At 41.9% G+C, this 20,735-nt stretch overlaps 2 protein-coding genes across 3 annotated transcripts; both read right to left on the bottom strand.

Annotated features, from left to right (window-relative positions):
* Positions 1-5,644: 5,644 nt before the first annotated feature.
* Positions 5,645-10,917, bottom strand: LOC109963737 (CD276 antigen homolog). 2 transcript variants are annotated; one of them, XM_020606489.1, is made up of 6 exons: positions 10,570-10,917; positions 10,019-10,159; positions 9,445-9,807; positions 8,874-9,173; positions 7,027-7,117; positions 5,645-6,883 (listed from the first exon to the last, which is right to left on the bottom strand). In XM_020606489.1, exons 2-5 carry the CDS (start codon positions 10,059-10,061, stop codon positions 7,044-7,046), a joined length of 780 nt encoding a protein of 259 aa, XP_020462145.1. In that variant the 5' UTR covers positions 10,062-10,159; positions 10,570-10,917; the 3' UTR covers positions 5,645-6,883; positions 7,027-7,043. The 2 variants fall into 2 exon arrangements, with proteins under 2 accessions (XP_020462145.1, XP_020462146.1); XM_020606490.1 differs by lacking the exon at positions 10,570-10,917 and having other exon boundaries at positions 10,019-10,540.
* Positions 10,918-11,470: 553 nt separating this feature from the next.
* On the bottom strand, positions 11,471-20,729 carry wdr4 (WD repeat domain 4). Its single transcript, XM_020606644.1, has 12 exons — positions 20,396-20,729; positions 19,982-20,172; positions 18,740-18,805; positions 18,393-18,539; positions 18,124-18,280; positions 16,724-16,836; positions 16,404-16,464; positions 16,010-16,114; positions 15,107-15,171; positions 13,443-13,629; positions 12,479-12,548; positions 11,471-11,815 (listed from the first exon to the last, which is right to left on the bottom strand). Exons 2-12 carry the CDS (start codon positions 20,062-20,064, stop codon positions 11,634-11,636), a joined length of 1,236 nt encoding a protein of 411 aa, XP_020462300.1. The 5' UTR covers positions 20,065-20,172; positions 20,396-20,729; the 3' UTR covers positions 11,471-11,633.
* Positions 20,730-20,735: the final 6 nt, after the last annotated feature.

Below are 20,735 nucleotides of genomic sequence, written 5' to 3' on the forward strand. Positions count from 1 at the left end.
TGTTAAAGGAGCATTGTGCACAGTGGATCTGGGGTTGAACTGGCATTGTGTCTTAAATGTTAGGTCATCAGTGATAGGAGCCCGAGAGTAAACAACTGACCTGGAGTTGAGTCAGATTTCATCCACCCATTCATTTTCTAAACAAGGTGGTCCACATGTCTCTCTGTCTCTGGTAACCTTGGGTGAAGAGCAGGTCCAGTGTTCCACTTGGACCTCAGGTTTGACAGTGTATTCCCAGGAAGCATCAGCAGTTATACCCTGATAATTGGAGCACACCCTACAGCCCCCCTCCTTAAATGTGCTAGTCCATGTGCCCTGGCCCCCATCTCTGGTACCAAAGGGCCATGACAGCCCAACAACACCCTGCACCTTCAGCATCCAAGGAGCTTCTTAAACTAACAGTACCAGCCAAATGTTTGGACAAACCTTTTCACTGTTGCCTTCATGGCACCAAATTCACTTCTTCCATTGAAACCTATTGTGTTATGACAGAGAAAGAGAAGACTGGAACTATAACAGGAGATTTTACCAGGCTGGTTCATCTCAGTGACATGGAGCACCTGTTTTTCAGCTGAATCCTCCTCAGTACTAGAATCTTCCTTTCCCATGGAGATGACTGCCTCTGGGGCCTCTAGGGCCTCTAGGGCCTCTAGGGACTGCCTTCCTGACTTGTTTTGTGAAACCAGCTCAATATTCAAAAGAGGGAGAAGGAGGAGCACATGAGGTAGAGAAGGTGAAGGATTTCATGGTCAGGAGGGCGCACACATACATGTTTACCCCAAACAGTGCTCATGTCTGGTATTTATTACTTCCTGGATCCACAACAAGAGGAGTGCTACAAGACACTATTTTATTGATTTCTCAGTGTGTGTCATTATGGCACCGTCAAAGCAGTTAGCGCAGCCCCTGTTGATACCTCTGCTGTTTTTCCGCCCACATGCTGCACTTTTACATGCACATCTGTCGTATAATTGAACAATCATGGCTTCAAGCTCCATCACAGTGTTATGTTTTGCTGTTAGACATTTGAACAAGACACCAAATCCCCACTTGCTCCCACACAGTGTAAACAGGGTTCTGCAGATTTTGCAAACTACACAAAACCAAATTCCTTTTCTACACACAGATACATAGCAACCATATGTGACTTATAACGTTGAGCTCCAGCCTTAATGCTAAAATTTCTCAGAAAAAGAACAATAACAAAACATTATAGCCTACATGAAACAGGATTTATTGCAGGACTATTCAATTCAGTTTTATTTATATACTGTAGTGCCAAATCACAACAGTCGCCTCAGGACACTTTACAAAGTAAACAGGTGACGTCTGGCTGCTTTTTGAGGTTACACAGTTTGAGTGGTCAAATAAAATTTGAATAAAAATAAAGTTTTTTATGTATTGACTGCTAGTCTGACACATCCAGTGGAACATACTGTATTTTAAGACTTAAATAATAATATTCTGTAATATTGTAAATAGAAACGTGTTCCCTGGACATCAGGATGTTAAATATGCTATTTATTTATTCTTTTTTAAATAACCACAGTGCCTTTTCTCTTTCTTTCTTTCCTTTTATTTGTATGTATTCATTTGTTTGACCACCAGGGGGCAGTGGAAGCACAACATTGAAATATCATCACCTTTTAAGTTGATATGTTGAACTTTACCTTCAAACGTTATGGAGCAACATTATGACTCAGGTTTCAGCTACAAATAGCATCTCAGTGTTCTCTGTCTTTTAGCTGTGGTCCTGCTCTCCACCACTGAGGGGCATCTCTGCTCCACTATGTTCACCTGCTAGTCTCCAGCGGTGTGTGTCTGCTGTTTGCTGCTGACCATAGTGTACTGTGGGTTTTTAGAGCTTTGCTACTGAAAACAGCTGCAGCCAAAAGCTACGCTGTAAGAGCTGTGAGTGAACCAAAACAGCACAGAGCTGAATCTCACCATGAGGCCCCATACAGCTGAGGGGAGCTGCATTATAACGTTATTATGAGCTCAGCTCAAACTCAAACACACAAAGCAAACATCATCTTATTCTTTACATAAAATTACAGAGAATGCGATTCACATATTATTCATTTCATGACAGGACTCTGATCTTCTTTATCCTCTTTTCACACATTTTATTTTATTAGATCTCTGCTTATGTTAGTCCGACTAAAGGTGGCTATGAGTGCTTGACTCTCAGGTTACATTCACGTGTTGCATTACGTTAAAACAACACGAGGGCCTGCGTTGGTGGTGGTGTGTTGTTTTCTTGTACTGAAGAGTCACTACTGACTTTATGACTGGAAATCAAATGTACATCTATCTGGAGGTTAACAGCAGAAATACAGTGTTCACATTACAAAGTAATCCAAGACAGATGCATGTGATGTGATTCACCAGTGCAGAGCTCTGCACATCACCTTGCACTGCCAAAAACGTTGAACCAAATTCAGCTGTTTTGGGACCCCCCCCACCAAACCCCCTGTGCCCCCTTTCATAGCCATTGTCAGCCGGGGGCTACCCAGGCTTTCTACTCAGCCAGCCCTGTCAGTCAGTATCTTCTGCTATTCATGAAAGGGTCAGTGGCCAGATCCCATGGCGGGGAGGCCGGCTTGTATTGTCACCTGGGATCGTTGCCGGGGGTGGTTTTACGTGGTAACCCCATTGTCCTGGGATATAGTGTATTGAAATAGTTATAAGTCCTTTTTAATCTTTAAAGAGAGCGAGAAACTTAAAGAATCATTTAGTTCAGCCTGTTTTGTAGTTTAGGCCATCATTCGTCTTGGTAATAGTGGCATTGTTCTCTCCAAAGTAAGTGATGGGAGAAGAAGAAGAAATCAGACAGGAGCAAGAAATATGTGCATAAATAAAATGAAGAAAAAGGAGCCAGACCCAGTGTAATAGACCAGAATCAATCATGTGTGTATTGACATGCTTGCACCTTTAAGTCATGGCTGTTTCACACAGCACTGGTTACACTAAGATGTGGAACACATGTATTTAGCATTTAATCTGATTGGAAAGTGTGTGTGTGTGTGTGTGTGTGTGTGTGTGAGAGAGAGAGAGAGAGAGAGAGACTATAAATCAAAGAGGCTTAAACACAGACATAGAGGGTGACCCTGGTGGTGTGAAACACAACTTGACAGGACAGCTGGGAGTGTATTTAACAACAATGTCAGCCTTATCTGAGCAGTAGTCTCACACAAACAGCACTCACAGGCAGCTACACATGATATTAAATAGCTCAGAACAGGACTTTAGAGCTGTTTCAAGCAGAGTGGGAAAGTACGAGGACAGTACTTCTCATCAGCTAGAGTCCTGCCAGCCCACAGGAACACCTGCAGACACAGTGATAAGAACAAGGTGTTGCCAGTGTTTGGAGCTTATCTGGTAAAGGCTGCCCTCCAGTGGACAGATGTTTCTTACTCTACCAATTCTCACACCACAGTTTACAAAAAAGGGTCCATTTTAACTGCAGTCCAAAAAGAGTTTAGACCAACCCATTAAAATGAAGACAATTTAAATGTGACCACAAGTCAAAGGTTACAATTTCTCAAATAATATTATCAAATATAAACAACCATACAGTAGCAAAACGTGAGTGAATTAACATACTGTGCTGCACTGAACAGTCCCTGAGCCGCAGGCTGTGGCAGGTCACTGTTTTATTTTGTTGTGTTATATCAGTTTGCTGTACATGGTTTATCCACACTGACACAATATTTGACTTTACTGATAAACACAGAAACTCTCTCGTGCAAGACAATTGGTTTTACTTTGAAAACACTGCGCTGAAATTAAGGAAGGAGTTTGATAGATGTGGTGCATTGCATAGAAAGCTCTCACTTCTCTAAATCTGGGGTATTATTGGCCACTGAAGGTCATGCACTAAGCAAAAGCCTTGTTGGAGTTCTGCTGTAAGACCAAACACTTGTTGCTACATCCACTTACTGAGGAAGTCCAACTCTTAATGTCAGGGAGAGAATTTTAAGCAACTTTTATTGCTCATTTATTGAAAGTCTTCTAACATTTTCTCACATCTGCTGGTTTAATTGATTCTACATTAAAGAAAAGAACAGCTTGCATAGCATTGGTAAGATGTGTTCCAGGATGATTGGAGTTAAGCAAAGAAACTTGTGTTTTCTCTGGGAGAAGGCAAAGAACACTATCAGCCAACCTCATCATGTTCTGTCCTGTAAATTTACATCTGTGCCTTCTGGCCACTGCTATCAAGTACCCGTGATGAGAACAAATCAATACCCCAAATCTTTTATTCCTTCTGCTGTCAGGCTACTAAACTTAGCAAGTTTTAGTTTTATATAATGTTTATTTATTTAATCATTGCTTCCACCAAACCTTTTACTGACCTGCTTGTCTGTTTGTTTGTTTCTGGGCATTTGTCATGTAGCAACATGTTGTCCTCTAGTGCCACCATGAGGTTGACCTCTTATATTTCTGGTTGGTGCAGGAGGTGTTCAACACTGCGAGATTTTTCCAACCCTGCACTTCACTGTACAAATAAATGTCAAGAAGAAACCCAAAGTTCACTTCCTATTTTGAATAGTGTCTGTTCTGCTGCTTAGTGACACAAAGAGGAACCTAACATTTCCTGCACAAGAACACCAAGAGAAATGACCCATACTCTTCTTACGTCAATGGGACTTTCTTCTTTTGGTTTCATTTGGGCAAATGGCAGGATTTTGTTCTGCAAAACATGCTTCTGAAGATATGGCCATTATTAGCCGAACTCAGTACTGTGGGCATTAATTGTTTGTTTCTCAAGAGGTCAGAGAACTAGATCTGAATTTTCTTATCTACCAACATATCAGACAGTGTCATCAAAAGAAGCACTAACGTATCAGCACTTGTGGCTTCTGCTTTGTGCTTCTGAGAGACGTCTCATTGAAACAGGAAACTGTGTGGTGAGGGTTTCTGTAACAGGTCGAGCATTTCAAGCCGCATTCTAGTCAGCATATCAAACAGCACCCTCACTTTGTTTTGCCCTCTCGCCTCTCTGAAAGCCTAGGCTCAGGTTGTGGACCAACAGGAACACAGCTGTTGGCCCCCTGATCAAAGCAGGCTATGGCCTGGGGGCCGTCAGTCCCAGTGTTCAGCACCGCCATTCTGTTTGGGATTATCACACCTGTGGTTCAGGGATTAATCCCAACAGAGACATGGGAATCAGGGACAAAGGGGCTCTAGTGCAGAAAGGGAGGAAGCGCACACAGACCAAGTGCATTGCTGGACTTGCCCCCATGAGTTCTAGGTACCTTTAACATGTGACCCAACAGGTTGGAAGGAATTGGAGTTTAGATCTGTAAACCTGGCACAGAGCTGTTCCTATTGGTTTGGTAACTGCCAAGAACACAAGAACAATAAGGACTTACAGACTTGAGCAGATGTGAATACCTTATAATGAAACACCATTACATTTCATTGAGAAGCTAACTCTAGCAGTCTTACACTTAATATTCCAATGATGTTATAAATCTGGTTATAATTAATAATTATTCATTAATTTAGTTATAATGTAGCTATAATTAAAGATTTTCTATTTATCTTAATTCATTATTAATGAAAACTCCCAAATTTATGGTCAATAATTTATGAGACCGATCAGAATACTACGTTTAATTCTCTGCACTGCACCGTGCGTTTTATTGTCGTCCTGCGTGGGGCTTACTTATTGTCCCTGCACTTGTTTTTGAAGCAGCAACATCACTAATGCTCTTGTGACTGAAGGAGAACAAGTCCTTCTAGCCGGAATAAATGTGGTGAAAAGCCTGAAACCAGAACAGTAGCTGCTTTTACAGAAGCATGGTATAATGATACCGTCACATTTTGAAGTCGTGTGTGGACATCCACATACATATACTGTATGGTGCCAGCAGTTCACTGCCATGTTGGAACGGACTCAGCGGCCAGTGTGAGCCTTACATCAGAAACCAGTGATGCTCAGAGGCCCTCACAGAGTCCACTGACACCATGGCGCTGGTCAAGAAAGCACAGCAATAGTTGTTTTTCCTGAGATGCTGAAGAAAGCTGGTTTGTCCCAACAGCTGCCGGTGAACTTCTACAGCTGCATCTAAGTCTCTCTTCATTCTTTCTGCCTTGTTCTTCCCATAACAATGAGCATTTTACAAACAATATGATAGACAGCAAATGAAGAATATGCAGGCAAACTGCAAAGCATATTCAGTTTTATCAGCATGTATATTTTGTCAGATAATATCAGAAAGTATTTATCATAGGAGCTGAACAGGAAGCAACAGCTTTTACAAATGATCATCGCAGCTGAATGTGGAAGTGAATCTGTACATAGTGCACAGTGTGTACAGTACTACATTCATATTTAACTGAACAAGTGGGGTGTGGACATCAGACACATTTTAAAGAACCACAAATCAATATTTGATATGAAAATTAGGTCAAATTGACAAATGTATTGTAAAACCTGCAGAGACAAACACCCTATGTTTCCATAAAATCCTGAGATAAACAACATAAAAACTGCAGACAGACAAAGTTAACTATCTAGCTGGTGAACACAGTGATGCATTTAACAGCTACAGAGTTATTCACTTCTATCAGGAGGTGGTGAACACACAAGGGGACTACAAGGAGAACGAATATTATATTTAAACCCATCAGAAGATGGGTTCACAACATGATTCTGAAGAAATGCTAGTTTTTCTGCTGGACATGTGATGAGGCATTGTTTGATAGTATGCTAGTCACATTAACCTGAGGCCAACATTTGCTAGATGCATGGTTTCAAGTAGTTGTGTATTTCTATCTTTACATTCCCCCAAACTGATGAATGTAGCATGGATGTAAAATGTCCGAGGCCGTTCCATACACAGTAGTGCCATGTCCCCTAGCAGCTACACAGCTGAGAAAAGAGGAGAAATTCATATGCAGTCTTTGGATTTTAAATTCTAAAAATCTTCTTATGCTCAGTGACAAGTTTCACTATTTGAATTTTGTATAAATATTGTCAAATACAAATATTGCCAATGAAGAAAAACAACTTACATTTAATATGCTATGCATCATCGAGCCAGAAGGACAACAACAGCCACAGTCAGAGCTACAGCCCGGCCAGGGACGCTCCTCTGTGCCTCGCCTGTAGGCAGACAGGGAGAAGGAAGCAATGTGTGATGCACCTTTACCCTTTACCCAAAAATCAAAACTAGCCACTGCTTTAATTAAGAGTACATTCCTCCCACTTCAGCTTGTTGTTTGTGATTCAGACTGAATCCTTTACCAATACTGATCCTGTAAAGGGTCGTGGAGGTGAGATGGGGAAAGGGGGACCCCAGTTGACACTGGGTGAGAGGTACAACCTAGATGGTTCACCAGACTATCACAGGGCTGACACACTCACATGCTCACCAACGGGCAGTTTAGACTCACCAGTTAACCATAGCAACAGTACTAAGTGCTGCTGCCCCAACCTGAATTATGTGGGAAATAAATGTTAGTTAAAAAACAGGAACTGGTTTTAGCAGCCAGACTTTTGCTAGTGAGCAGCAGTCTCAATTCTCTTTATAGAAGATGTTACTTTACAGCTGCCGCAAAATTATATTGATATGTACGTGTCAACTAAACAAGCCATTATGGATCAGTCATTGTTTACTGGCTAAGGTTTGATTATCGTTCACTCTAAATTCAAATGTTTAAAGTGTGTTGACATTATCAAGCTTTTTCACACAAACTGTCTGCTGATACCTGAGCATTAAAGGAAACCTCCATTATTATTATTATTTGTTCATTTTCACAGTTTTAGTCATTATTAGGCTAGCGTTTGTGAATAGATATGGGGATGCAGCAAATCATCAGTCAAACACAACGAGGACAAGTCGCAGTTTGACCCTAAACCAAAAGTAAAAACAACCCCAAATTCATTTCTTTTGTAAATGATAAGACAGCAATGGTACTGTAAATTCAATTATTTAAATTTTACTAACGTTTTATATATGAACTGGATTTCAGTAGGTTGGCAGCGCAGTTAGCTCATAAATAGGTTGTCTTTATGTAGAAATCCGATGAGTCTGATCAGTTTACGTTCAGCACAGAGACAAGCATTACTTTGGCTTTAGGTTTCACATATCAGAACTTCCAGATATATTCTTGGTCATTTTTCTGTATGGGACAGTAGCATTTTAGTTCAAACTGCCAGCTCACTGAGCCTTTCTAAGGATTCACAAATGCTCTAGGCTACCTACCAAAGTACAGTGTAGCTGCATTTCCACTACTGGAACCTAAGGAGGGCCACACTCAGGGTGTCGCTCACCCAGCACGACTCCACGGGCTGACAAGGGGCATCCTACCTTGTTTTTCCACTGTACCTTTTACTGCTGTCTGTTTAGAGGAAACAGGGGTTGTGCTCTGCTCACACCCCCCCGCCCGTGACAAGCTATGCTCAACACATTTCGCCCATCACAAGGCTGATGGACAGAAACCACCACACACACTCTACATGTAACCACTGTACATAAAAGAGCTCATTTTAACTAGTGTATGTGTACATGTGTAGAAATGGATGGTTGATTGTCTTCTTGTTTTTTTTACTTGTTATTCTATTTTTCTTTTATTTGGTGCACATCCGGGGCCACTGGGCTGGAGTCGAATTCCTAGTAATTTAACATACTTGGCAATAAAGTTTATGATTGATTGATAGTTTATCTTTGTTATCGTTGGCATAAAGCATTAAATAAAAGAAAACCAGGCTTAAATAATAGAACAAAACCAGGCTAACATGTTGATACACATTGTACTGCGTGAAGGTCCATTTTGGGTGTGTTTAAACAAATGAAATGATTTAGACTGCAGGACCATACACAGGACTCTGGATGACTGTAAAGCTTCTATTAACTTACCTTTGTTTAAAGTGCGGGTGGCATTCAAAGTCACATTTAGAGTAGGGTTGTGGATGAAGCAGGTCACGGATTGATACAGGCCCCGCTGAACACCTATAGTGCTGCTGAAACTGTAGAGGTGATCTTGAGGGTCTTGCACTGCTCTAGTGGTCACCCCGCTGGAGGCTACAAGGCACTGGGAGTTGTTAGACAAGAAATGGAGGCTCCACTTTACCAAAGGCTCAGGAAATCCTCTTTGTGCAGAACAGACTGCAGTCCTTGTTTCTTCATTTACAGCCAGGCTGACATTAATGTAAGGAACTGTGTGAGAGTGTATGACAAAAGGAACTGGAGTAAACATCTAGCGCTCATTACTTAACATTTTTTATCTCTGAAGCCACAGCCAGATGATGGCTACCTTAGATTAGCATAAAAATAGTGGGCATATTCCAGGACATAAACCCCAGTGAGACAAGAACTTGGTGCATCAACACTTGGATTTTTACTTGTACAAGTTAAACAGATACATTTATTACTTCTGGATATTTTATTTATCAATTTCCGTACAGAAAATTAAAATCTCCATCCTTACCTGCAACATGTAAAGTAATGGTGCAGATTTTCCTGAATTGGAATATTCCTCTGGGATCAGAAATTTCTGCAAAAGCCTCAAAGACTCTTTTGTTATCTTCAAGTGTTATGCTTTTAACTCTGATGGAAATATTTCCTCTGATCATTTCCTGTGGGAAGGTTGTGATCCTGTCTCGATAAAGTTCATTTATATGCTCTGGCATTTCCTTCCCCTCATTAAAAGAGTATAAAACATATTTTCTTTCATCTTGCCAGTAAAAGCGTAGATTCTGCAAGCTAGCGGGACTGGTGTTCATGCTACATAGGAGCTCCACCGATTCATGAGCAGTAGTGTTGATATTATGCTCTACTGTTGCATCAGAGCCTGAAAGTCAAAGAGAAAGAGTTCTCAGAAATGTCCTGCTGCACTGTTCCACACTCAGCACTGAGCATCAGTCTTTTAGGATTAGTTTTACTTCAAAATCTAAACATTTTAGGAACATAGATAAAAATAGAACACAATATATTTCTGTTATGCACACACTCACAGTGAGATCTACCCACTAAAATGTGATGTAAAAATACTCAAAACTTACCCAACAGCAAATAGGAACCAAATGCCAGTAGTGCAACAAACATTCCTGAGAGTATGAGCACACTTGCCGTGCAGACTAGCGAGGGAAACAAGCATAGGCTCCTAATTTTGAAAGTTGGATGTCAGATTGTTCCTTCCCCTTCTAGCATACAGGAGACAGGCGAGCAGCATATTATTATTTAAGATCTCTACCAATAAGGTGTAGTTTGTTTACTCATCCACTGTCCCTGAATCACTGCAAATGTGGCTTTTCACAGTCACAGTGATGCCTGTATGCATGTTTCCTTTTGAAACAGGATGTAGGGTGTGGACTGTAACCTCTGAGAAAAAGTTCTGTAAAACATTTAGCTATAAAGACAGTTTGACTTAACACAAGTCAGAAAAGCACAAATGCTTGAAAAGTTGTGTTGAATTTAAGTAGGATGAAATCTGCATACAACTGGATATCAGGTTACAGCTTCTCTGATTGCTTGTTAATACTGCTCATGTTGTTATATTACACAGCCTTACGTTGGTTTACTGATTACTTGCCCCTTGCATGAGGATACGTACATGCACATTGAGAGCCGATGTACCAGTCAAATTCCTCGTGTGTCTGACACACCTGGCCAATAAAGCTGATTCTGAAGCTCACATGCAATGTGGCTTTTCTCTCACGCCCTCACGTTGTCACACACCTCCAGTATATGATAAACCCATGGTTCCTCACTATAAATGTCTCTGGAAAACTTCTCTCTTCTGCTTCCTCATGTCTTCCAACACACATTTGAAGGACTGGAACACCCTCAGTGATGGTAGACCTCAACCAGTTTCCAGGTCATGGGGCAGAAGATGTAGGAGGGAGGATGTGTGGAAGCGGATTAGCGGAGTGACAGTATTAATGGGGCTTCAGCACCACCTAGTGGTGACGTATCTCATGACCCGGGGAAGTTGCCTAAGCAGCTGCAGTAACAGTACAGTCTGTTGTAGTGTCCAAGGGAATAGTAAAGTCTTTTTCTAAACAGTAAATTAATTGTTTTCTATTAAATAATAATTAAACATGTATCTCTGAATGATGTGCTTTTCATAATGCTCTTACTATTCTCAAGGTTCAGGGATTTCATTGTCAATTCACCATATGTGCAGCACATACACAACATCGAAATACCGCTTCTCTCTCACCTCGTACTGGGTGCCATAACATTTAGGAACTAAAATAGAATAAAGTAGAATAAAAATAGAATAGAATAAGAACTGGATTGATGTAATTAGGATAAGTCTAAATGGTACAGCCAATAAGCTGTGACTCCAAACCGTGTACAGTCAGTGACAGTAGTGAAAACAATAATAGGAGATTGTCAGATGGTTCATCATCACCAGGGCGTTGGTGATGAGGTACACATGGCCCTAACACCTCACCCTACTATCTTAACTGTTCAGCTGGATACACATTCACAAACAGTGGTGATGGTGAAAACAGAAGTTAATGTTCATGGCATTGTTTATTTTTAAGTCAAACATAAAAATCCCTCTACACAGGCAAAGTGAACAGACACCTGCCTCAGCAATGCACACATTCAACTCAGATTCATCATTCAAAACTAAAGAAAAGGAAGTAACAGTGCTCATTTTAAAGTTCAGGTAGACAACTGACTTCCAGTCTCCTTCTTGGCCTTCTTATTGCTGTTCACTTTCTGTGCCATCGTCCTCTTCAGCCGCTGCTCGTCCAGTCTCTGCTGCTTCTTCTGTAGGTAGGTTGTCACGTTGTCAAAGCTCACCTTGTACAGGTGCTCAAAGCTAGTGCCGGTCCTTGTGGAGGCTTGTTATGTAAGAGGACAGCAAGAGGAAGGTTGATGACAACAGCACGCTGTTAAATTTAAGCACCAGTGCGAACAAAATGGGAGAGGTGGGGATAAAAACATGTTTCTCCTAAGGGGTACCCCATGTATTTCTGTAGGATAAAGTATATCATTTGAGGCTTTTTAGTCCAAAACTTTTGGGCTGTTCACATGTTTATGTCTGTAATGAAAGTAGCGTGCTTCCTGTTTACAGGCCCTGACAGTGATTTCCTGTTATAGGACAGTGGGTTAGAGGAAATAAAGACTAGTGTAGTTAGTGAGTCTGTACCATTTTAAAATGTTTTTATTCATTTATTAGGCTGTATGTTTATAGAAAAATTCTAACCTGTACAGATATGGAGAGCACCTCTTCACACCTCACTTTGACAGATGCTCTCTGAGAGCCACGCACCGCAAAGTCCCTCAGTCAGAATACAGGGATCCACAGTGTCACACACTGCACTCCTCGGTTCATTCAGAGATCAGATAGTAACCTCTGCTGTACTTAGCCTGTATCAGCAGCTAGAGAGCATGAGTGGGGCAAGGATGGCAGAGGGAGGACACTGAAGACGCACTGACAAGAGGCCAAAAGGCTGCATGCGGTGTAGAGGTGTGTGTGTGAGAGAGAGAGATTAATGACTCACCTTCCAGTGTCTCCCAGTGTGGCTTGAAGGCTTCAACCACCGTGTTGAGTTTGGGGCAATCAGCATCATACTAAATGGAGCAGGGGAGCATACAGGTCAGGCACAGACAATACACAAAGGATAAACTTCTAATGCAGTGCCAGCAAATGGCCAATCAATACCACTTTGTCTCTCAGCCACTAAAGTACGGAGGCAGCTCCTGCTGCTGGAGAATGCAGTGCATGTCTGCTTGTGGTTCCTAGAGTCCACAGAAGCAGAACGGGAGGCAGAGCCTTTAGCTATCAAGCTCCTCTCCTATGGAAGCAGCTCCCAGTCTCAGTTCGGGAGGCGGACACCCTCTCTACCTTTAAGATTAGACTTAAGACTTTCTCAAGGGGGATTTGTTGGGATTTTGCTGTAATCATGTAAGGTAACCTAACTTATTAACCTTAGTCTGTAAAGTGCCCTGGGATGATTGTTGCTGTGATTTGGTGCTGTACAAACGTGAATTGAACTTGCAACCAGCAAGTACCAATCAGAAGCATCAGTGTCTCATACGTGGCTCAGTGTCACCACCAACAGAGATTAGCCATGGCCTTACTGGGATGTGCACAGAGCTGATGGTTTGAACATGTGCAACAGGGAGTGATTTTCTTTACATATTTAACACTTCAAGTTGTCCAGTTTTTCACTCTTCCTAAACAGAAATCAAATAATAATATGCAGTGTGTGACAAACTGAGACTGAGTGCCGTCTTGGTTGTTGTACAACTGTATCTGGATGGACAACATAACACAGAAAACAAATTTGTATGGAGCATAAAACACAGGCCCAGCTGCTACCCTACCATTACACTTTGAACAGTAGCCACAACAACCTGTTACTGCTGCGTGTGTGCATGCTCGTTACATACATTTTGCTCCTGATACCTGAAACTAAAAGCTAAAATCAATATCTGCATGACTGTGAACCTATCACAATGTACCTCCCAAGAGTCTTGTCTGTGTGTGTAGATTTGGAGCGGTGCATCGCTGGAGTCCATCAGCACCCAGAGTCGGCCTTCTTGGTCAAAGGTCACGTCCAGGGGGCAGTGGGGCAGGGAGAGCCTGCTGTGTGGCTTGAGCTTCTCTTCACCCTCCCGCTCCAGAGTGAAAAACTGAACTGCTGACAATCTGAGAATACACAAGCAACGTTAAAGAGATCAGCCGATCCATCAATGCTTTAGAGGACCACTCTGAAAGCAGAAGACAAAGCGAGGATTTCACTGACTGGCCAGTTTGTGCTCCTCTTCGCCTCTCACTTTAAGAGTCAGCTGCATGTACATGTAAGGGACAATAGCTGAACATTAGCCACTTGGATAACCCTGGAATAGTTCCAGTTGATTAATCTGTGCTGAAATGAAGTGATAAACCAGAATTTCTGCCTTGGGGTTGTATGCCTCCACCAACCAGTCAAATTCATGGGTATGGGACAGTAGTGGGGTCACTGGTTTTCACCTCTGAACACCAAAATGTAAAACCCCAAATCAGAAGCAGTTGGAATGGCATGTAAAATCAAAACTGAAAACAGTGATGTGTAAATCATCTATGTCCCCTCACTATTTTCAGCTTTCATTTTGACACTTGTGCTAAATTTGAAACGGGGCTGTCGGGGCTCATGAATCTAAGAAAAAGGGTTTGGAACTCGGGCTGACACAGCAAGAAGCAGACTGAGGGGGACCCGACTCATATCTCTGGTGTTTTCTCAATGCAGTACTGATATTCAGAGGTGAAAGGTAAGTATACGCAGCAGCGGGATTTCACTCCACTTCACATTCCAATATTCTATTTTTTACTGCACTAGATTTATCTGACACCTGAGTCTCCTTATTCCAAGCTTCATGGAAGATAATGATTGGACTTTTTTTACCTATAAACCTACAATACACTGATGTAGGTTCAACTACTCAAGAACATTTTAAGCAATGGTGACCTGAAACAAAGACTGACCAAGGAATTCTCAATATAAGCAACGGCGACACATTTAACACTGAACTACCAATTTATTAGGGACACTGAGCTATATAACCAACAGCCTAATCCAACAGTCCCGCTATAAACCCACCTCCGTGCAGGCCATAATGTCCATACTGCTTTAGAGAGGTGCTGATTCAACTGTATGAGCATTATGGAAGATTTGGGCCACTGTTAAACCAGACTGCATTATACAGAGAGATGATGCAGTAACGAGACTCGAGGTGGACAAAATAAAAAAAGCCCCAAATGCTTTGTGAATATCCTCGAGTGTCTCCATTCCAGACTTTGTCCACCAGAGAACAGTGACCAGTTTGGTTACGCTGTAAAACAGCTTGCTCAGTGTCTTAAAACTAATTGAAGCGATCTTTATTAAAAATAATTGTTTATCTTGTGTTTCTGACAGTAAATGAATGCTAGCTAATATACGCTTGCTATGGAGGAATGTCTTTATGAGGAATGTTTGGTTTGTATGTGCATGAGGAGTTATATGGACACAGCCAGCTTCACACTGTTCCACTTATCCTATTTGACTTTCCGTTTTTGCTCTCCTTTACAGAGCACATCCTGTAGGGCAACGCACATAGATGCGTTACAACAGCTGAGGTTCCCCCCAAAACAATACAGTGACACTAACCTTTCACACTGCACAGCTATGAGGTGAGAGTCAGGGGAGCTGGCGATACGGCACACAGTTGGCTTCTGGGAAATAAGACAAAGACAGACAGTGGTGGAAGCTGTCAGGTTTTGTGATGTTCATTTTACAAAACAGCTACATTTTGCCTGTCAACTGGCAATTAACTGATAAAAATACAAATTTAGATTGACAACTGAAAAATCTGATTCCAACTGAGGAAACCAGCAGGCTCTCTTCGCCTATTTCCACTGTTGTAAAAGTCCCTGTCAGCCCTAACCCTTGAAAGAGAACAAAACATTCTAAGCTGCTCTAACCAATAATTAGCCAACAGACTACTGTGCTCTGAACTAGATGTAGCTGCCTGCTAAAAAAAAGTCTTATTCCCGTGGGCGTCCATGTGCCGATCATCCCCTGTACGCGATTGGTCAACACAGCACCTTTGCTGGATGATGTCACCATCAAGTGCTGTGTGGTGAGGGTGAAAAGAGCACAGAAGGTCTCACACATCTTCAGTTAGCAGTTCGTGCAGAGCTCCACGGTCTGAAGAGACTCGTGTGAAATCCCACAGGAGAGAAGACGGTCGGCGGAGTCTGTGGCAGAACCTTTTCCAGTGCCTGCATATTGTTGTCTTTTACTGCAGATGGTAATTCACACTAAGAAAGTAGAACTGAAGCGACTTTCATCACAAGATGATTAGTTAAAACACTTCAAAATGCACGTGCACTCTTCTGACTTTCAGTCGAATAAATCACTATTTTTCCAGTCATATATTTGGTCACTAAAGATTTCTTAAAAACAGTGTTAAAATATCATCTTGTGAACCTAATATCGTGTACGTCTTGACTCGTGCACTGTGTGCATCATCACATGCCCAATAACAAGCGCTCACACCCATAGACATACCTTCTCTTTGTCAGCCTCGGAGCTAGGCATCTCTTCAAGCTCTCTTAGGTCCCAGCTCTGCAGCCTGCGGCCGGACTCGTACTCCCACAGTTTCACAGTCCCGTCCTGACAAGTGCAACCACACTTCACATTATTCTGACACTCATCTGAACACTGGTTTTTAATTGCTCATGATAAAAACTCAAGTCAGCTGAGATGTTATGCAGTCAGCATCTCAATCTAAAATGAATCTTTGCTTTATTCAAGTACAACATTTTGTCCCAGTAAAATTCTAACTTCACATCTTAACCAAAATGTCAGTTGATTACAGGCTAAAATAGAGAACCTAGATTACTGGTAAGTGGTGTGTGCGCACAAGAGCATGTATTAACAGAACTTTAGGAAACACACATACCCCTGACCCAGACAGCAGACAGTGTGGATGGCCTGATGGGACCAGCAAGGCACTGACGAACCTGAGAGAAAGCACGACACAAACAACAGCAGTGATATTACAAAACCTTACTCCTTGGTAAATGGACTTGTACTTTCAGAGTGCTTTTCTACTGTGGCACTGAGAGCGCTTCGCACTGCTCGCCTAGTCACTCATTCACTCACTCGCACATTCACCATTCATGCATACTGGTGGTGGGCAGACCAGCCATACAAGGCCACCGGGAGCAATTTGGGGTTCAGTGATTTGCCAGAGGACGTTTTGACACATCAGTTACTCACTGTTGATGTCCCAGACAGAAGGACTGGATGTTGTACGGACACCTAAGGTGGCTCACTCTGATCTTCTCATCACGGTCAGCTGTGATGATGTACTTGTCATCCAGCGACATGGTCTGAAAGACAGCAGAATGGGGACAGCATTCGGTCACCCAGCTAAGGCAGATTTGACATGCAACAAATATCCCCCGCCAGAACAGAACTAGGGACACTGTGGTCCATGTTTGGCATCTTGACTCTCAGGCTACTGGGGCGCCGGACTTTTTATCTTTTAGGGCTTTTCAACAGTCAGAGGTGTAGTCAGGCCAAGCCATGCCATGAATGGCCGCAAACGTTAAGGCAGGATGTTGTTTTTCACTGCGCCTCACAGTAAGACGATAATAATAATAATAAAGTACAAAGTTACTTTACTAGGCTGAACAGGATTTTGTACTCCTTTTGGTTGCTGATATGCAGCAAAGGTAGGGAAACCTGCTTAACAGGAGTTTATTCTTTTCACAGATTTTTAGTGCTGGCAGAGACACTAAAGCACCTTTTGTATTTACATTCTGCCTCTACAAGCCATGTGAAATATGTATTTATTTGTCTGTGTGGTTTAGGACACAGCTGGTACATGTGGTTACTCGCCAGACAAACCAGGGATGCACCGATACCAGTGTCGGTTATCGAGTCCGATACCTGTACCGATACCACTTAACGGCAGCATTACATTAACCTCACGCTGGCTGGTTAGGTGGTGGAAAAGAAATGTCAGTGGTTGGTGGACATTTTAAGATAAATGGCAACGACAAAAGTAAATCCGAGTGCGAGCTCTGATTCTCTACTCAGCCGCGTCTCGGTGAGTGCCCCTCCCTCCCCGTCTCACAGACACAAGGTTACATTTTACAGAGACCTCATCACCCGCTATGCGCCACAGAACTAATGGTAATGGACACAGTAATTAATCAGACATTTGTTGAACAAGCTGAACACAACAGCACACTTGGAGAAAAACCCCTGTATTACAGTGTGTTATGTAGTAGGCTCCAGGCCTTCAGTCACATGTTGTATTCAGTGGGAATGGTGGCGGTGCTGTGGTTATCACAAGTTTCAAATCACACATTTGGGTTTTAACAAGCTCCTGTACTTGGCAGTGGATTAATTTAGTGGCAATTTGGAGGGTCTATTTCAACCCCGGTATTCCAGGACTGTACCTTTTATGCAAAAGCGTACCATTCTGTCCGTGTACACCAACAGATTGCAAACACTGCATGCGCAGTCTGGGGCTTTGCTGTGCAGACCGACCATGTGGACACAAACCTTTGGCCTACGTACAAACCCTTGCAGGCCTGGGAAGGTGACAAAATTTGCATCACTCGACCTCAGTGGACCTACGGACGTGCAAAGCTTGAAAAGCATCTTACTATCGCTAGCAACAGGGACAGGTGGCCCATCTTCTGCTCGCCCTCCCTCTGTGGCTCCACCACTGAGAAGGAATACACATCTCCTGATTTGTCAGCCACCAGCAGCTGGTCCTCGGCCTGAGTGAACACTAGGGATGTGCACCTCCTCACTACCCACCTGTAACACACACAGAGCGATTTTTAGCACACGTGCCAATTCACACTATGCATCATTATGTGTACAATACATGAAGCTGCTGTGAACCTGAGGACTGAATTTTAACTTGTACCTGATGCTGATGCACTGCCATGAAGGCTCACAGTGAAACAGAACCAGTCTCTTGGTGTCATCAGTCAGTGCCGCCAGCTTTCCAGAGGGAGACACGGTAAAGCCAAGGATTTTGTCAGTTCCTGCTTCCTGTGAGGCACCGCCATCACTGTTGACAGAGGAGAAAGATTACAGCTGTAAAATCAGAATTCATATTAATATTCTTTCCAGTAATCTTTCTTTGTTCTTAGATCTGTTGTTATTAAACAGAATGAACTGTAATTATCCGTTTTTTCTTTTCTTTTCTATATGCACTGTCCCAAAATATAAAGGCTTACTACTTACTCGGCAAACAGGAATCATTTTTACCTGTTATCGTCCTTTGTATCCTTTGGCTTCTTCTCAGCAGTGCTGCAGTCAAACACAAATGGTTCTCTGCAATAAAGTACAAAAGGGCTGATGCTTTCAATTTGAATGTCACTGCATGGTACATTTCAAGTACTTGTTATTTATATGAGCTCTGTTGAGTATAACTTTCAAACGTATTTGATAAAAGGAAGGCTCTTATTCCCATTGAGGTCGCTGTCGATGTGTACTTTAGCTCCTGCTGTATGACTTGAAACTGACAATCACCTATGTTTACTGTTATTACTAGGACTGTGTAGCTTTTTCATACCAATTCATTCAACAATCCTGCCTACATTAAGAAAACTGAGGAACCACTATTTTTAAAATGCAAAAATTACAGAGGAGCTTACTTTTCAGGTGTTGTGGCCTAATCATGGCAATACCCTAAAGCTTTTCACAATACACTTCTTCAGAGCCTTCAGACGCAAAGCTGAGACTATTAGTCAATTAACTTACATAATAAATGAACTAAGACCACATCTTCAACAATTTTAATATTTTGAAGACATTTATAAAGTAAAAACATCAAAAACTGTCATGATCCATCTTGACACCCATGAGGATTTGCTGCTACACAATTTTCTCTCATATTAAACTGATTATCTGTAAACTGGGACATTGTCTTGCGCTCAGGTGAGACTATGATGGACACTGTTGATGTTTTATAGACATAACAACCAAGCAAAGGATTAAAACAAACACAGGAGAAGCTGAAAACAGTCAGAAAATGCTCGCTGTCTTGTAAATTCACATACACATTTCTCCATGCTTTAATTAGATTAGATTAAGCTTTATTGTCATTACTCGCGTACAAGTACAAGGCAACGAAATACAGTTTAGCATCTAACCAGAAGGGCAATAACAGCAGCGCAGAGTGTGCAGTATGTAGTCAGTACTGATTTACAGATAGATGTGTACAATTGATATTTACAGTGAGATATGTAGGGTGATATACAACAGACTTTGTGGATTTAAATGATAAGTAATGGATAATGTACATTAAGCTTATGAAACACTAGTGCAATGGGATGAAATGGAATGAAATAGTGCAGAATAAGATGAGAAGTTACATGCGTTAACAGTTCAATGGATGGACAGTACAGTGTGCAAATGAATAACAGAGTGCAAACCTATGCAGAAAGTGACAGCTAAGTGACACTGCTAGCCAGAAACGGCAACATACAAATTATTAAGGAGTCAAACCTGGTCTCTTTGGTGTGAATTGCTACGAGCTTCTTGTCGCAGATAAAAAGAAACCACGCTCCACAAAATCCGAGAGCAACCATGATTGTTACGTGTATGACGTAAGCCAGAGTGGCCCATGTGTTTTGTCGCGCAGAATGTTCGTCATCGCCCACACAGCTGTTCTTCTCATATGGTGATGAAAGGGTTTCCTACATAAAAAAAAACTTTCGTTTAAACAACGATATAAGAAGAACTGTTTGATTCAAAATAAATCACGTCACTAACGCACATCATCAATCTAAGCTTGGCCATAAGAGCAGACAATTTCGTGTAGCGTTCAGACATTCACAGTGCTTGTGTAGCCGGGTCACCATTTTAGAACATATAATAACACAAAGTTGTTTATTAGGTTTAATCACTGTTTATCCATACCTGACATCCAGAGAGCCCAAGTGTTCCCTATATGTTGTGTATAGGGGTTATGCGGAACGTCACGTGACCAAACCGGAAAACGGGTCAGCGCACTTCCGCCTTTCCGCAGAACGTGGGTGTCATAACAGTAGTAACGCGAAGCACGTTCTTTGAGCTCGTTTTATTTGATTAGTTCGTAGATAAATAAATAAATAAATAGTCTTTTTCAAGACACAAATACCAGAAGCGGGATCATCCAAACAGTGATTTTCGTACCTCAATGCGCGATGTCAGGGAAGTTCAATTCAGCCATAAGCTTTCACCATTTCCCTAAGGATGAAACCTTAAGAAAAATATGGAT

This window comes from Monopterus albus, unplaced genomic scaffold (assembly GCF_001952655.1).
Source record: "Monopterus albus unplaced genomic scaffold, M_albus_1.0 scaffold79.1, whole genome shotgun sequence".
In the NCBI taxonomy this organism is placed as follows: Eukaryota; Metazoa; Chordata; class Actinopteri; order Synbranchiformes; family Synbranchidae; genus Monopterus; species Monopterus albus.

What these genes read in the sequence shown, in the direction of transcription:
- LOC109963737 (XM_020606489.1), bottom strand. Translation starts at nt 10,061, where the DNA reads ATGTTTGTTGCACTACTGGCATTTGGTTCCTATTTGCTGTTGG. An exon ending in CATTACTTTACATGTTGCAG is followed by an intron (nt 9,174 to 9,444) that starts GTAAGGATGGAG and finishes ACTCTCACACAG; the next exon opens with TTCCTTACATTAATGTCAGC. An exon ending in CACCCGCACTTTAAACAAAG is followed by an intron (nt 7,118 to 8,873) that starts GTAAGTTAATAG and finishes GTCTGCCTACAG; the next exon opens with GCGAGGCACAGAGGAGCGTC.
- wdr4 (XM_020606644.1), bottom strand. Translation starts at nt 20,064, where the DNA reads ATGGTTGCTCTCGGATTTTGTGGAGCGTGGTTTCTTTTTATCTGCGAC. An exon ending in TTCTGTCTGGGACATCAACA is followed by an intron (nt 16,465 to 16,723) that starts GTGAGTAACTGA and finishes GCTTTCTCTCAG; the next exon opens with GTTCGTCAGTGCCTTGCTGG. An exon ending in ATAGCTGTGCAGTGTGAAAG is followed by an intron (nt 13,630 to 15,106) that starts GTTAGTGTCACT and finishes GTGTATTCTCAG; the next exon opens with ATTGTCAGCAGTTCAGTTTT.